Below are 17,703 nucleotides of genomic sequence, written 5' to 3' on the forward strand. Positions count from 1 at the left end.
AATGTATGTTGCTGGTGTTGGTTTCTACTCCCCGCCTATTTTTACAGAGGACCGATGATCACATTTACGACTCCATTGCTACATGAGTATTCTAGAGTTTGCCTTTGTTTTTTACCTTTTGTGGAGTTTTCCTTTTCTGAAACAGTAAGATCTCAATAGTGATCTTCATGCCAAAATTAATGACAAAATCCATCACTGGTATTTCATATGGAACAGTTTCAGGCTTGTCAACACCATGTATAACTCTTCCTATATGTCTGCAAATCTTATTCAGTATCTCTCATCAGCTTGGGGCCTGGCATTTTGGAAAGCAATGGGGGAACCAAGAATTACACAAACCTTGCCTTCTAAAAAGCCAGGAAAGCAGAAAGAACCAAATTTATAATTGTTTGAGCGCTGCATATCAAGGAAGGGCTGTGGCAGGCAGAGGTGCAGACAGAACACAGCCACAGTGGGTGACGTAGGGTATGTTTCCAAACCAGATCTTGTAACAGCTTTCTAGGGGAATACTGATCCTACTTCTCTCTCTCTCTCTCTCTCTCTCTCTCTCTCTCTCTCTCTCTCTCTCTCTCTCTCTCTCACACACACACACACACACACACACACACACACACACACACACCGAGATTCAGTGACATCATCGGTGGATGGTTCATCTACTCTATCAACCCAGACTGGATTTGGAACCACCTAGAAGGCTCTCTTCTGGGCATGTCTGCTGAGGCATTCCCAGATCGGTTTAACTGAGGGGGAAAGGTCGCACATGATGCAGGCAGCATCCTGTGAACTGGGGGTCCTGGGTTCAACTAAAGGAGAAAACAAACAGCAGCAGCCCTCGGGCTCACTGCTTCCAGGCTATGGCCACAATGTGACAGCTGCCTGGTTCTCTGCAACCCGAGATGACCACAGCCTTGAACAGTGAGCTAAAATAAAACCTTCTAAGTTCCTTTCATCAGGTATTTGTCACAGCCATGAGTAGAGCTGACTAATGCATCAGCCGGTCTGCCTAGGATGACATCGTCTGATTCATAAGGAAGTCCAGCTTTGACTTCAGTCCTCAAGGGCCTTGCAAGGAAGAGGGTTAGCAGGGGCCAAAAGGGGGAAGGGGCACAGCACCACAGTCCTAAAGGCACAATCAGGGATGGAGACTCCATTTGGCTGGGAAGAAGAGATGAGGAGGGTACACTAGGCAAAGTGAGGCCCCGAGCAGCCAAGTGTCTGGAGCTGGGGACTGTCTTACAACGTCCACATGAACTGATAGTTTCAAAATGAGCAAAGTCTAGGCATCCTCTAACACACAGGCATTTAGACATGATTCTTCTCTGAGGGCTCCTTTATTGGAAGTGTTCAGGGCTGATATGTAATTTTAAGAGATATTTTAATGTCCCTGTCTTAAACCAAGATATTAAAAGGAGTTATTAAGAAGATAGTGAAAGAATAAAAAAATATAGCCTAATTCCTCCAAGGACCCCAAGCTAAAGGAGCTTTAACCCCCGCCCTAGTGACTTCTGACCACCATTGCCACCCCCACCCAGGAGACCACAGAAATACAGACCTCTGAGACTATAGGGAAATGATTGGTTTGTGATTCACAGGTTTTACAATGATTGGTTGTAACTCACAGGCTTTTGTTATGAAATGATTGGTTTGTGATTCTCGGGCTTTGTTGTGAGCCATATAAAATCTGTCCCGATTCTGCCCTCATGGTCCGCAGCCCTCTACTCCAACATGGCGTACAGGTTGTGGGCTCCAAGCGCGCTCGGAATAAAAATCCTCTTGCATTTTGCATCAAGACCATTTCTCGTGAGTGATATGGGGTGTCGCCTTTCCTGGGAAGTGCGGAGAACCTGCACTTTGAGGTCAGAGGATCCCCGACCCGGGAGTCCACCCTTTCAATAGCCATACAGTTTTACACCCCACAGATCCAAGTTCAGCTCTAAACACTGATCCCCTGAAGCCAATGCGGTGCACTGCCTTTCACGACACAAAGCTAGCTGATGGCTTTGTATGGCGAGGACACGTCATAAAACACTCAGGCAACAGGCGCTAAGAACGAGAGGAAAGTCATTGAGAGCATACTCGAATGTTATTGGAACGATGTTCTGTGGTGACTTGTAGATAAAATTGCATAATGTCTTTTTCTGCTTCACGTCTCCCTGTGGAATCACAATATTACACTGCCCAGGAAGAATGCAGACTGAGTTTTGAGGCTGTGATCTATTCCAGTTCTGTCAGGGTGGTCTTACCTCACAGTTGCTGAGATCCAGAGAGACTCCCTTCAAACTATGATTGCAGGCCAGGCCCAAGAGCAGTGCCCTGGGGAAAAGAGGCACACACATGAGACACAATTTCACATGAAGAACAGTGATGATGTGCACACAAGGGCAAGGTCTCCCACAAACACAAAGCAATCACACATGTGCACACTCACACACACACACACACACACACACACACACACACACACACACACATACAGAGAGAGAGGGGGGGAGGAGAGAGAGAGAGAGAGAGAGAGAGAGAGAAAACAAGCACACTGAATAAAGCCTGGAAACTCAGCCTTTTCTGAAACACAGGCCAGGCACCGTACACTCTCTCAGTTTTTGAAAATGCCAACTGCATTTTGACAACGGTGGGCACATGACACTTGTGCATTCTTCGGTCCGACAGAAGCTGACTCTATCATAAATGCAAGTCTCGGGAACATATTCCTATGCAAATAAACCCACAGCCCACCTAATTGCATGCTGAAATCATTGTGCTCATCATAGATCAATCCCCACCTGCATCTGCTTGAGAACCACGTTAATGAATGTTCGACTGTTACCATGTGATACTTATTAGCATAGCACGGTGAGGCTGGCTTTCCCTGAGAAATAGACAGTAACGGAGTCTGGCCCTGCAGTGTTCCAGAAGGTGAAGGGAGACCTAGATGAGTGTATTAAGCCACCTGACAGAGTACACCGGTGAAGATAAACACCCTGGAGATGAGAAGGTATGTCTTGTAGCTGTATCCAGAATCTTGGCAGTCCAGCCTCCTGCAGGACCAGGCAAGTGTCGTCTCTCTTCCATAAGAAGAGCAATTCATTGCCCTGATATCAAAACTCTTAAGAGAGCAGGTCAATTTCACTGCCACAAGCAGTGGAGTTCTTCGAAGTCCAGCACCACAGAGCACAGCTGGATCCACAGGTGTGCAAGCAGCTCGTCAGCTCTCAGAACAGAGGCTCAGTGGGTAAAGACACCAGGTCCAATGAACTCAGAACCAATTCCTGCAAGTTATATTTTCAGGTACTTGCACACACACACACACACACACACACACACACACTCACACGCACTACCCCATCTGGAGATCTATCCAGCCCATATACAGCCGCCAAACCCAGTCAATATTGCTGATGCCAAGAAGTGCTTGCTCACAGGACCCTAATACAGCTGTCTCCTGAGAGGCTCTGCCAGATCCTGACAAATACAGAGGTGGATGATAGCAGCCAGCCATTGGACTGAGAAAGGGGTCTCCCTTGGAGGCATTAGAAAAAGTGTTGAAGGCATTTACAACCCCATAAGAACAATGTAACAGCCAACCAGAGCTCCGAGAAACTAAACCACTATCCAAAGAGCACACATGGGCGGACCCATGGCTCCGGCTGCACATGTAGCAGAGGATGGCCCTGTTGGGCATTAGTAGGAGGAGAAGCCCTTGGTCCTGCCAAGGTTCAATGCCCCAGTGTGGGGTATATCAGGGTGAGGAGGTGGGAGGGGCTGGGGCACCCTCATAGAAGCAGGGGGAGGGGTATGGAGGAAGGGGGATAATGGAGTGATACCTGTTCCCAACGCTCCTAGAGAAAGGGTCTCCACCCAGGAAAAGGATCTCTACCCCAAAGAGTGTGAGGGCACAGGGAATGTGAGAAAAGAAGGGATTATTTCCTGCCAGGTCCCTGAGAGTTTTGTGCTTCAAGGGATTCTCAGGACTTGTGAACACACAGCCATTCTATATGTACAGAGGTCAACAACACTTAGAAAACGGAAACGCTGTAAATTTACCACCAAAACCACCCTGAGTGTGCCAGTCTCCTCATCTACTCTGGAGCAAGAAGGACTAAGCACACTGTAGAATCGAAATCAATATTAGCTGAATGAGTTTGTCAATAATATGACCAAAGTATAAAGGAATCTCTACAGAATATTAACCCTGAGAGCCATTTTAATAAGCTACCAGAAGACAAATCTTGATGTGTGTGTGTGTGTGTGTGTGTGCGCGCGCGTGCGCATGCATGCACTCATGTCACCTCACCAACCAAGCATTAACTATTCTCACTCTGTAACTACCTTGCTACAAATTGATTTTCTTGTATAGACACAACATATAGTAAACATGACTACTACGAGTTGTAGTAGAAATAGCTAAATTGGTTAAAACATACACAAAAGAATGTCCAGAGTGGGCTGGATAGAGGTTAACGAGACAGTGGTCTCTGGGAAAAGATCCCAAACTTCCTTCACTCTTTTACATTAGCTATGTCAGTGTCCAGTACACAGCTTTTATGTGGCATCTTTTACAGAAGTGCAAAAGCCACAGGAAAGACTGAAGCAGAGGACACAGCAAAAGAATATCCACCAGGCACTATCTACTGCTGTCACTCTCCTGCCTCAGAAGCCTCTCTCACAGACCTGTTGTGCCTCCCTTTCTTGCAGCACAGTCACAATCACAAATGTAGCTTTGAAAGCTCTGAAGATGACAAACGAATCACTCACTTCAAGGGCTCAGGAGACAGTTTCGTGCCTGAAAGATTGATTTGGATCAAAGCCAGGGAACTGCTGAAAAACTGCTTGAAAGATGGAGGAACTTCTTTTCCTTTCCTGGGGGGAGAAAAGATACAGGCATCAGAAGAGTGGCAGCATCCTGTCCATCCTGCTCATCGGGTATGCAGACAGATGAGGTTCACACGTCAGCCATATCCCCAGAAGAACACTGAAGAAGAAACAAGCATCTAAAAGATAACCCGAGAGTGTAAGACTATCACACCCACAGGACAATTGAGTCCCGTTCTTGGCATGTAAAGAACCCATTGTATTTTCACCCACTGACCTTCAAGAAACATTTAAAAATGATGATGAGGTCAGACTGGAGTGTAATTCACCACGTGACGGTCTCCGTGGTGCTCAGTGCTCGATGATGGTTCATTAGCTTGTTTGCCTTGTGTCTTTTACAGTGCTGGAGACGGAACCTAAGGCTCCACGCGTGAGAGGCCAGCATTGTGACACCGAGCGGCACACCCGGCTCTGTTCCTGAGACAGTTTCATGTAGCCCAGTCTGCTCTTAAATCCATCATATAGCCAAAGATAGCCCCAAACCGGCCTCTTATCTCCGTCCCCCGGGTGCTAGGATGGTAGAGATGAGCCATTTTGTTTTGATGTCTTACTAGGTACCCAAGGCTGGCCCGAAGCTTGTTCTGTTCCTGCTTCTGCCTGCCAATCACAGGGATGATAGATTAACACCCCCCCACACACACACACATACAACTGAAGCGTTAGATCAACAGGTAGTGTCAATGAGTGGAACTGAGGAACAGCACAGAAGGTGAATGGCATCCCACCAGTGTGACCTAGTAACCTATCTGTCTACCACATACACACCATAAACCTACTCATTTTAGGCCCAACATTATTATAATGTGGGAGATGAAGTGTCTGGACGGTGCTTCTCCTGCTATATCAGAGCAGATCAATACATACTGTTGAGTCAAACCTGTACTCTAACAGTTTGCCATGGAACGGACCTCAAGCCTCCACTGTGCAGTGTGCAGGCTTAGCTTGCCCCATTCTCTAAGAACCCTGAATGACCCAGCAGCATGGAGCACTCAGCTGATGCCCGTGATGCCGCTTATACAGTTGCAGGTCATACAGAAGGCAGCAGGCCTCTCAGGGGTCTGCCATGTAATGCGCAACAGCAGTTTACGTGTGCAGAGGTCTTTGAAAACCCAAGCCATCGTTGAGAGCTTTAAAAGCCACGAGTTAAACGTAACAGTCCGCAGCTACTTGCAAAGGAACATGCAAGCCATGAGAATTTTTACCTAAGAAGAGAAAGAGGCGGATGAGGGATTAACTGAGTTCTGGGTGGATACATGACATTGGATATCTCAGAGAGCTGTTTCCAAATGGTAGAGCTTGGCAGCTCGTGTAGTCTAGGTAAGCAAGTGTGCTTGTTGTATACTGTATGTTGTATACTGTAAATGTTGGTAAGCAGATGTGGCTTATATTGATATTTGGATAGACTTCTATTCCTAATCTGCTTGTATGTTGCTTTAACATTCCCTAATAACCTTGTCCCTTTATAAGGACAGTGACCATTTTCCACCCCAGTGACAGGTGGCTTGGTCCCATGAGCCTCGGTGAGCAATGGCGTGTGAAAGGACCTGATGTGACTCTCAGAAAGCAGCTCTCTGAGCCAGTTACATCTTCTGGATACAGGATGCTTCTTTCCAGGCTGAAGGTGACATGGCCAGCCCACAGAGGACACACAGATGACCCAGCCTCCCTGAACAAAATCTGACATACCTGGCTAACAACCTAAAACTCAATGCAAACTCAGTAATTTTAACAGTTACCAAGGGCTTTCCAGAGGTCTGTCTAAGCAAGGTGCTGGGTTAGTGACAGCTTAATCATAATCTGTCACCCTGACGACAAGGCTCCTTGTGAGCGCCGCTCTGCTATAAGCCAAGGACAGGACCACTGAAGACCAATCCTGGCAAAATTCACAGCGGCTGAACCCAGAAAAGCTGATTATACAAAAACCACTATAAGATGAGCTGTCATCCTGTAATTCAGTCCCTCAGTCAATTATAGCTCTGTCACAGTGACGCTTTGTGACCTGCCTCTAAACAAGACAGGGCAGTCTGGATGAACACTTTCTCCCCATGCCTCTGTCAGACTTGATATTCTCTCACTACACTCTATTGAGGAATCTGAGGCGCGCTTTTGGTATATAAAGGCTCGTCTCTCTCTTTCTCTATCTTGTTTTGCTTGCTTGTTTGAGGCAGAGTTCTAGGTAGTCTAGGCTGTTCTCAGACTCACTATGTGAACTTAGGATCACCTTGAACTCCCACCTCTTGGCCTCTGCTCCCTGGGATTATGCGCACGTGCTTTCAAATGGGAGACGTCCATATTACTCTTGAAGCAATGGACCCAAAATATTTAGAAATATGCTGGCATGCTTGCAAGGCACTGAACAGAATAAAGCATGCCACCAAACTGAATTTTCTAAGTGAGTCAAGTTATTCCCTTGAATAAATAAGGCTTTAAAAAGACTGACTAAATGTATAATCATGGAGAAGGCACAGCTATTAGGCAGGACCCAGATCACTAAAGAGTATAATGTTCACATGCTGTGAGCCCATGATCCTACACGATGAGGGTTGAGCTGGCCACGCGGAGTGGCCGTGAACACTGTACCTGTGAGGAGAAAGTGCCTTCCATCACCCAGCCCCCACCTCCTGCAAATGGCAAACACGAGCTCCGGGATGCCCGTTCTTCTTTGTTCTTGAGGTTGCTCATACTCAGTTTTAACCTCACCGCTGAGAAGAAGCTGGAGACAGAGTACCTGTCCACACTTGTGAAACCACACGCTACCACACAGCTCATATAAACAGGCTAGTCAGAGACAAGACCCTTAAAGCTCATGGTTCAAAACAAAGCAACCAAAACCTTAAACTTTCAAGGCCCCAAACTTACAGCTATGATTTAAGAGTCATTTGAGATTTATCTTTTGTGTATCACATTGACTTTCCGAGACAGGTACAGTGGTCTACAAATCTGTAATCCCGGCTCTAGGGAGGCCGAGGCAGGAAGATTGGTGTGAGTTTGAAGCCAGGCTGTAGTGTGCGGCCCTGTCTCAGACAACCACAGATTCCCATTTCATTAATCACTCTGTGCTCATCAACCTCACAACACTTCTCAGGTGACTGTGAGGCAGCAATGGTAACAGGGGACAGACATACCTGTGAGAGAAGACGGACCTGGAGAGATTGAGCACGGCCAGACACTGAAGACACCCCCGGAGGAGAGCGCCACACACCTGAGAAAGAAGTGGGACCTTAGCACCTTTGCACAATCCTAGGTCAGTGAGAATATTTCACTATAGAGCCAGGCCTTCATCCCATCAAAAGAGGCATTTCAAGAGACAAAGTGGTAGAAAGAGGCATTACCATCTCCAGAGAACATTCAGTATTAGACAGATCCAGATGAACAATGGCGTTGGGCTGGGCCAAAAAATTGTACATGTGCTGGAAAGGAAAAAAAAAATGCAAGTGAATGTCACACTCGAGAGAGACACAGGCAGGTCAGTGCTTCGGACAAAGCACAGTCGCCCACACGCCCGGACCGACTAGACTGTTTCTCAGAAAGGTTTGCAGATGTTTGTTATTCAATTCCCTTCCCTAGGAGCAAAACCCCAAAGGGCACTTAAAGTAAACTCAGGAAACTTACTGCCGTCCACCCCTCCCCCCTTTACACAAGACTTTGGTTTCTTGATGAGTTCGATTTTTATTCTGTAATTTGAGCACCGCTAATTAACTTTGACTCCCGAGTCTAAAATACCCCATGAATTGCAGTCACCCTATCAAAATCCAAGTCACTGTTCCAAATATTGAGAAAAGTGCTACTTGAATTTGACACAGATGCTCTCAGGCTGTGCTCTCTTCTCCCCAACACAATAATGTTCTCTTCACCTTTAGTGACTTCCAAAAATCTAACACGATTGTCCCGAGGAAAGTATTGGGAAAACAAAACCCAAAGAACTCAAAATTCAAGCGCTGCTTAAATACATTGGTTTGGTGGCACTCCACTGCCTAAAACTTCCCAAGCTCCCACAACCCTGCCTGAAACAATGAAATAAATCTCTGATGCCAAGAGCTCAGAGAGCCTCATTCCTTAGCCAACACTCAGGAAACGCTGCAGCGTGACTTTATGGTACTTCAGAAAATTCCTCGCCAGCGAGGAATTCACAAGAACATAAACTAGCCTGCAGATACTTTGGAGTAACCAGGGGCCCAGGTTCGACTTCTGGCTCAGCAGAAACGTGGTCGCCTTCATTTACTTAGAGTCCCTTAGGCTCTGGCTCAGTGACCTACCTCCCTTAAGGCATTTTATTTTGAGGTTTTTTGCTTCCTTCTACCAGAAGGGGGAGCTCTTCCCCCTGAAGTAGTGAGGATGCCCTTTGCCTGTGGCTTTCCAGCGAGCACAAGGCCAGGTGAGTGTGTGCGCCTGCTGAGGACTCTAGAGCCTTGGTGTGCCCTTGGCTGGGAGCCCATGCTCACTGGCCCTTCACTGCACTCCACTGTACCCAGAGGCAGACAGGAACAAGCTGTACCCCCTGGACCAGGAAGTGGGGATTGTTATTCCTGTTCCTATTGTAGATGAGTCTTAATACTTAATCTTGGCCTCTTTTTATTTGCCTTTGCTTTAGTTTCATTTATTTCATTTTAAAATACTTATTTTATGAGTACGCAGATGAGTGTATGTATGTGCACCATATATCCACACACACAAGAACCCAGAGATCAGAAGAGGGCATCAGGTCCCCTGGAACTGCTGTTACAGGTGCTTGTGAGCTGCCGTGAGGGGCAAACCCAGATGCTCTGCTGGAATAGGAAACACAAGTAACCCCTGAGCCACCTCCCCAGGCCCTATTTTATGTCGTGAGACTGGGTCTTATTCTATAACCCAGGCTGGCCTGGAGCTCACTTTGTAGCACAGGATTACCTCGAGCTCATGGCTATCCTCCTGTCTCAGCCTCCTGAGTACTAGGAATGTACTGTGTCCCTCCTCATTCACTCTTCAGTCTAGCTCTCCACTGTCTGTCTGTCTGCCTGTGTCTGTCTATCTATTTGTCTGGCTGTCTATTTTGCCTTCATGACCAAACTCTAACGAGTAGCTCCTGATAACTTTTATCTTATTTTACATTATCCTAATGGCCCCCTTTGACAGCAACATAAACAAACATAAAGACTGATGTTTGTGCCCCCACGTTTGCACTGGAGAGAATGAATCAGAGCAGTCACTGTGGGCGGGAGGCCAGTCTGGCTGACTGCATGGTGGGCTCCAGGCCGACACATTCTCTCAAAACAAACAGCACCTGCATCCAACAACACTATCTAATGATGAAATAGCATTTCCGAAAAGGATTTGAACCTCAGCATCATTAAGTGAGAAAACAACTTAATTATGATGACAGGTAAATTCAATTAAGACAGCCTCTGGAGTCTTCCCGACACTTCACTAGCTCCTAATGTGATTGTAGAGCGTGGTAGAGAAGGACAGGCTGAGACAGGAGGGTTAGAAACGATGACAGACTTTCTGAAATGACCGCTCCAGGGGCTGGATGTGTGAAAAACTCACCGAGAGGTCATCTCCGCGGAGGGCATTTCCTGAGAGGTCCAGGTGGGTGAGGGTAGAGGCAGTCAGAGGGTTGGTACTGAGGGACTGACAAAGGCTGTTCACCCCTGGAACAAGGGAAAGTATCAAAGCTCAGCATCCACGCTCAGAAGCAGAATGAGGCTCCTGAGTTTCCACAAACAACCCCATAGTCAAGTCAGACCCAGGGGGCAGAGTGCTGTCTTGAAAAGGACCACTGACTGTGGCTCCCTGGACAGTTCCTCTGCGCAGTCAGACGGCTCACAGGCAGCCTGCATTTTAGTCTTCAAAGTTATCCAAGGACAGAAGGTGTTTAACTTTCAAGTCCCGGAGGGACAGAAACCATGTAGCTGATGATTTTGAGCCTATACTTCATCCTATCAGATGATTCTGGACTTGCAAATACTGGGCATGCTTAAGTACTGGAAACTTGATAGAGGAATATACTGCTCCATTTAAGTGCACGTATATTTTCTACCCATAAATAGATTACATTATATAATATATAAGTATATGCTATATCTATTACAAAATTATATATAATGTAAATATATAAATAATATCACACACACACACATATATATATATGAAAGAGAGATGCTTCTAATATTTTGTTGAAAACCCAACATATACTAGACAGAGGTATCTGAGACTCAAAAGTGTCACCTGACCATCTACAGGCTAGCTCAGTGACCAACACAGACAGATAGCAGAGGGAGCTTTCATTCCTGTGGGCTCTGCATCTGTGGTTCAGATGACCATCACAAAAATACACTTTTTGGGCTGGGGAGATGGCTCAGTGGTTAAGAGCACTGACTGTTCTTCCAGAGGTCCTGAGTTCAAATCTCAGCAACCACATGGTAGCTCACAACCATCTGTAATGGGATCTGATGCCCTCTTCTGGTGTGTCTGACAACAGTTACGGCGTACTCATATATAATAAATAAATCTTTTTTAAAAAAAGAAATATACCTTTTTTTAAGTTACAGTTTAGATCTGAGATACCGAGTTTAAAAGGCAGCCCAAACTACATTGTTTGAGGCGAGACCAGGCTATATGAGACTGCCAAAAAACCCAAAAAGCCCAAGCTATACACTGAGACCCATCTCAGAAACACAAAAACAAAAATGGCAACATATTACCATGAGTACAGACTTCTTTCATGGTCAGTATCCCTTAAGTGATGCTGTGTGTGTGTGTGTGTGTGTGTGTGTGTGTGTGTGTGTGTGTATCAATCAGCAACATCCTTTCTTTTATGCTGCTGCCTCTGTTCATCTTTCTGTGTGTGTGCATGTTCATGTGTGGGTGGGTGGGGTATGTGTGTTCATGAGGAGATAATGGGACAACCTCAGGAGCTGTCCACTTTGTTGAGACAGGATATCTGACCGACCCGGGGCTCACTATTTAAGTCAAACTGACTGGCTGAGAAGCCCCAGATTCACCAGTCTCCTCAGCTCTGCTTGATGAGTATCTGCCGCCAGGCCTGTTTTTGTTCTGGTTTGCACGTAGGACTTGAAAATCAAACTCAGAACCTCACACTTACAATGAAAGGGCTGTGCTTTCTCCCCAGCCATCCCCCAATCCCCAGTGTTCACCAGTCTCTCTTTAATGGAATGACTGAGCCTAAAATATCTGGAGAATACCAGACGCGCATCAGGAGAAACCATTTCAAAAGCCATGTATTTAAGTGAAGCATTTAAAAAACCCAATGAATAAATTCCAAAATGTAAAGGCCAAATTAATCCCGACAGCAAAGAGGCCCTTGGCAAGTGGGGCATTTGGCAGGTAGCCAGCCTCTGACTAGACTCCAGAGAGACCCTGTTACCAGCCCAGCTTCGTGTTCCTAAAGCAGAAGGGTCCCTCCCTTCCTGAGCCCATGTTCACACCCAGCCTGTGTTAATAAGCTCATAAATGACAGAAAGTTACAGAGCTATAGGACTGGAGAAACTCAGGGTTTACGACCCACATGCATCACAGATTGGCATGCCATCCTCGGCTTCGGTTTTTTGTGGAATTCTGACCACACTTCGTATTCATGATTGGAGGGTTTACAGCTGCAAGAGGTGGGACCAGATGGCTGTGTCTTAACATCATCTGCCAGCCAGCAGGATGCTTGTGTGAGTCCAGAAACTCATCAAGCAGTGAGTGTCTGAGGTGAGTAAGGGTGCACGTGGTAGGGGCCATGGGGAGATGAAAAACAATCTGCCTTCTATTATAGATCCATGAATATACATGTCTTCTAGAAACTAAAATATGTCACATTTGTTAGAAACTTAAAACCACAATTATGAGACTCGAAACCTTTCAGAACCTACATATGCGCCTTTAAGGAGCCCATGACTTTCAAATTGAACAATTCAAGACTCATGTCTTACAAGGAAAATGCTATGGACCCTATTTTATAAAACAGAATTTGATATGAACTCTTACATTACCTGAAAGAGACAAGTAAGTAGGGTCAGGTTGTCCTGACCCACGGACCCCAAAACCCCCTGATTTGCCTGTGCAGCTATGCTATTCTGGCCCCACTGGCCAGACAGGGTAGGAAGGAAGAAGACAGGCTACTTCAGAACCAAAACCTGTCCTGCCAAGGACAGATGATGACTGTGCCCCTCTGTTTTACCATAATTAACAAATAAAGGAACACAGTGCATGTTAATATACATTTAGAAAAAAAGATTGACACCGTAAATAGAAAATTGACTTGGAATGCCAAGTAACCACATTCCAAGTAGATGCACAAAGGATCATGGGAAGTGAGATAAGCACCCTAAGCTCATGGTTCTCAACCTATAGGCCACGGCCCCCAAAAGACCACCAGACAGCATAGATGTTCGCATTACAATTTGGAACAGCAGCAAAGTTAGTTGTGATGTAGTCCTGCAAAGATAGTTCTATGGTTGGAGGTGGGTCGGCACTGCATGAGGGAGATTGAGAACCAGTGCAGTTAGAGGGACATCAGACCCTCACTTGCTTGAGAGAATAGCAGCTCATGACCATAACCTTAGCACTTGGGAGGCTGAGGCAGGAGAATTGCCATAAACTAGAAGCCAACCTGAGCTACAGGAGTCCAAGACCAAATTGTGCTACATGAAAGGGTGGGGGTGGGGAGAGAATGCAAAGAGAAATGTTTAGTGCCGGTGAGAACATACACAGATTTATAAAACATAATCCTGGGAGGGGGAAGAATCCATATGAAAGCTCTGAAATACCCGTACTCTTTGAGCTAATGATTCTCCTTAAGGAGATTTATCTTATTTTTAAAAAGTCCAGTAAATAAGCAAATTTAGTGGCCGAACTCTCATCAGTGACATCAGCATTGCTGAAGAACCTAAAGTAAATCTAAGTAAATCACAGAGTCACCGCCCAGGCTGAAAGTAAGTGTGCCTACCAATGTTTAACCGAAGTACAATCAGAGGTAACAGCCTGAAGCGGGGCTGGTGTCAGGCACAGCACCGGACAAGCAATGCTTCTAACAGCCAGAGCCTCAAAGCCCAAATGGGCAGTGTTGTTAAAACAGAGATTTGCAATGGACGCAGTACGGGAAGGAGATGTGGGGAACGTGAATCCAGGGGTAGGAGCTTCAGCGAGAAAGTCTTAACGAAGCCAAACGTCACAGTAACAGCCCACAATTGGCAGGTGGCATGTGCAGGCTGTCCCATGTTTGACTAAAAGGATACAGTAACCCGTGACAGCACAACACGGTGACAATCAGGGTCATGATGCAGACGGCGATGGTGGGTAGCAGTGGTGTCAGTGATCGTGATGGTCACATTGACATGGGTCACACGGATAGTGATGCTGATGGTGTGTGGTGACTGTGGGGGTGACAGTCACAGCAGTAGCCATGAGGGCGAAAGCAAGGATGGTAATGGTTTGGTGACAGTGATTGGGGAGGTGAAATAGGGTGACATAACCTCAGCACTTGGGGAATATAACAGTGAAGATGGTGACATTGAAGGTGGCAGAGATAACAATGGTGGTGCTGAGTGTGACAGTTAGAGGACAGTGACTATGATCATGGTAGGGAGTGGTGGCAGCTGCTGGCGGTATTGATTAAAGTGTCTAAAGCATTACCATGCTTGTTAACTCATTGAATAATTCCTTGCCTTCTCCTTCTTCTTCTTCTTCTTCTCCTCCTCCTCCTTTCTCCTTCTAGTTGTTCTACTTTATTTCTTCTAGTTCTTCTTCTTCTTCTTCTTCTTCTTCTTCTTCTTCTTCTTCTTCTTCTTCTTCTTCTTCTTCTTCTTCTTCTTCTTCTTCTTCTTCTATTACTACTTCTACGATTACTGTTACTATAACTATAACAAAGTGACTATTCATTTCTTTCTCACAAGCAAGTGAATGGGGAACAGAGATGAGAAGAGCCGTTACCAGGAAGTGGGAAAGGCAGGCTCCAGCCACAGGTAATAGGATGGGACATAGAGTAGCACTCAAGATATGGCAAGTTCCCCAATTCTAGAAGCCTCACTGAACCCCACAATGGTGCAGGCATGGTGCCAGGAACTGAAGATTCAGACACCAGGGCAGCGTGGGCCCAAGGGAAGCTGTTCTCATGGGAAGGACATGGTACCGAGACAGTGACACCCTGGGTGTGATCAGACAAGGGAAGGAGTCTCTGATCTCACAAGTGGGAAGCCTGTCTCAGCAGAGGCCACCACAGATGAAGACTTCATCAGGTCCCCTGAAGCTCTGATGATGAAAGGATGCTCAGGCACTAAGCAAGGCGTGGAGACAAATGAAGAGACAGAGTGGGGCTTTTCTAGTACTGTTACCCTTCTGCTGCGGGAACTACGGTGGTGACTCAGCCCCAAGCCCCCAGCACCTGTGTATGAAGTCTCTGGTCACTCTGACAGTTGGGGAAATCAATATTGTTTGCCAAAAATGAACCAAGAAAAACATTAGCAGGTGCCTTGAGAAAAGCGAGTAGCAAGGGCAGAGGCAGCCAGTGAGTGAGTGCTTCCTGGCTCAAAGATTTAAAAATTAGGACTGCACATATATTTATTTTCAAAATCACTTTCTATAACAAAGTCATTTAAATTTAGATTATCAGAGCTGAATTGTACAATATATTTTTACTTTAAAACTGCTGTCATGATGTAATCTGTATATCATAATTAACAGCACGGCAGGGTGATATCTGTTCAAATGCGGCAGGTATAAAGGTCAGAACCACAGTAGAAAGTAAATGGCGTAGCCGTACCTTTGGGTGACAGTGAGGTTTTAGACAGGTTCAGATGCTTCAGTCCCTTTGGGAGTTTGGCGAACTGAACACTTAAGGAGGACACACCTGGGGAAAAACAAGACTATTAGAATTTTCAATGTTTAGACACATGGCTGTTTTGCAGTGTGTAAGTAGTAAATGTGATTTTGGGAAAGTGGTTGTACTGTTCTGTCTGTAGTCAGAGCTTCCTTTGTAGCTATTCTGTGCCGTTCCCCAGCTGAAGAAGTAGCAGACGCTAACACAGTGTCTAAAACCTTATTCTTACTACTCCCTGTTTCAATGAGTTGATTTTCCTTTGGGATAAGCAGATGCTGTTTTGCTGTTGTCAGGAACAGGGTAGTTTTAACGACTCAAGCAGCAGCTTCACTATTACCAGATGAGTTCCTGTGCTGAATTAGCTTATGGGTTGCAACCTCTAACAGAGCATCCGAGAAGCTTTGAACTCCATCAGGTTGAGGTTTGTAGCTGGGGGAAAAAGATGACAAAGAAACTCTCATGTTTGAAGTCAGGTGTTCTCTAACATTCATGGTCAGTGTGGAAGACAGGAAATACCAGCTCCAGACCTTGGAACTTCAAGGGAACTTTGTGTTCTAAATGCAAATACAGAACAGATGAGGGCTTTCCCTTTCTACTCGGACTGCAGGTGAACTATGCTCCCTACAAGAATTATAGACTCTCTAAAAAAAAGAAAGAAAGAAAGAAAAAGTACCAGACATGAGAACCCTCTACTCAAGTTGTCCATCAGATTAGTCCAAGTGATATGCTGTTGGTGTTACTCTTGGCTGCCTGCCAAAGACACTTTAGGCACAGAACTAGAAGATTCCAGTTAGATCTAACCTATCAACCTCTAACTTGCGAACAAAAGGAAGCAACCAATGGTTTTTCTTCTCCAGCTGTAACATCAATGAACAGCAACAATGCCCAGCAGGGCAAGACAGCCCTCCAGACACAATAGGGCCTTCACCTTGGCAGTACCCAACAACTGTCTCATTGGACTTATGGTCCGATCAATAGGAGGAAAACTGTGTTTGGTACTAGAAACCTAGCCAACTACAGTCACTTTAACACACCATCATAATCCCTCTCTTTGTTCCAAATCTTGTCCTTATGCCAACAGATAAGAGTAGCTCTCGCCTCTCCTCAAAGCTTCTGCTGACAGCAAATGTCCATCCCTACAGAAAGCCAGGATGGGTCAGAGCGCAGCACAACTCCACCCAAGGGCCATCACAGAATAGGAAGCAAAGACTGCAAGAGCCGGAGAACAGAACGTAGAGATTCCATCTCTCGAAATGACTCACCCATAACTCCTTAATCCGTCTGCCTGAGTAACAATAATGTCCACTGACATCCTAATGAGAAGCAGAAATCCCATGGGACGCCACCACTAGACAACAAAACTACAGGCAGCTAATGGGTGTGGAAGGAGGGAAGATTAGCCTCTTCAAAGGATGAGTCCCTTAACTGGTTACTCAGTACAGAGTGGCCAACGCTGAATCAACAGAAACACAGTTAAATGGTCATAGCACGTTTATATATTTTTGATAAAAATTTTAAAAATTGTATATTCATGCATTTTATAAATTTATATGATTGTCATGTATGTATGTAGCAGTAATAAAAATGAGAAATCAGTTGGGGGGGGACACAGAAGAAATTGGTGCAAAGGGACATGAAATAGGATAGAGGGAAAGCAGGGAAAAGAGAATGTCATATCATTTTTTTTTAATTTTAAAAAATCAATTTAAAAAACTGTATAAAACTATGAATGTTTTAAATATCCAAAAGTCAAAATGGCCTATCTATCTGAATAAAAATACCAGATGCTAGGAGACATACCTAGATAAATGTACTTAAAAGACAAAATAGAAAAACATGGGGGAAAAAAACACATCAAAATCACAAACTCAAGCAAATCTTATGTGGTTGTAATAAAATAAGTTAGATTTCCCAGATATGACCAGAGAAAAATGGGACATTTCACTAATGAGACTATGATTACTGTAGTCTGTATGCTGTGACCAACATTCTGAAAATATACTGAGTGAATCTGACAAAAATAAAGAGAAAAC

At 45.3% G+C, this 17,703-nt stretch overlaps 1 protein-coding gene across 4 annotated transcripts in view; it reads right to left on the minus strand.

The window, feature by feature from the left end:
• The window catches only part of CARMIL1 (capping protein regulator and myosin 1 linker 1), a gene marked incomplete at both ends in the record, with an annotated part of 248,123 nt that overhangs the window by 83,755 nt on the left and 146,665 nt on the right, over positions 1 to 17,703 (minus strand). For all 4 annotated transcript variants that reach the window (XM_080918584.1, XM_080918582.1, XM_080918581.1 and 1 more), the window contains 6 exons: positions 2,247 to 2,316; positions 4,756 to 4,860; positions 7,998 to 8,074; positions 8,205 to 8,282; positions 10,396 to 10,499; positions 15,614 to 15,700. In XM_080918584.1, coding sequence (XP_080774710.1) covers positions 2,247 to 2,316; positions 4,756 to 4,860; positions 7,998 to 8,074; positions 8,205 to 8,282; positions 10,396 to 10,499; positions 15,614 to 15,700 — 521 coding nt within the window. The remainder of the gene's footprint in view (positions 1 to 2,246; positions 2,317 to 4,755; positions 4,861 to 7,997; positions 8,075 to 8,204; positions 8,283 to 10,395; positions 10,500 to 15,613; positions 15,701 to 17,703) is intronic.

The sequence above is a fragment of the Micromys minutus genome, assembly GCF_963924665.1.
Source record: "Micromys minutus genome assembly, chromosome: 6".
In the NCBI taxonomy this organism is placed as follows: domain Eukaryota; kingdom Metazoa; phylum Chordata; class Mammalia; order Rodentia; family Muridae; genus Micromys; species Micromys minutus.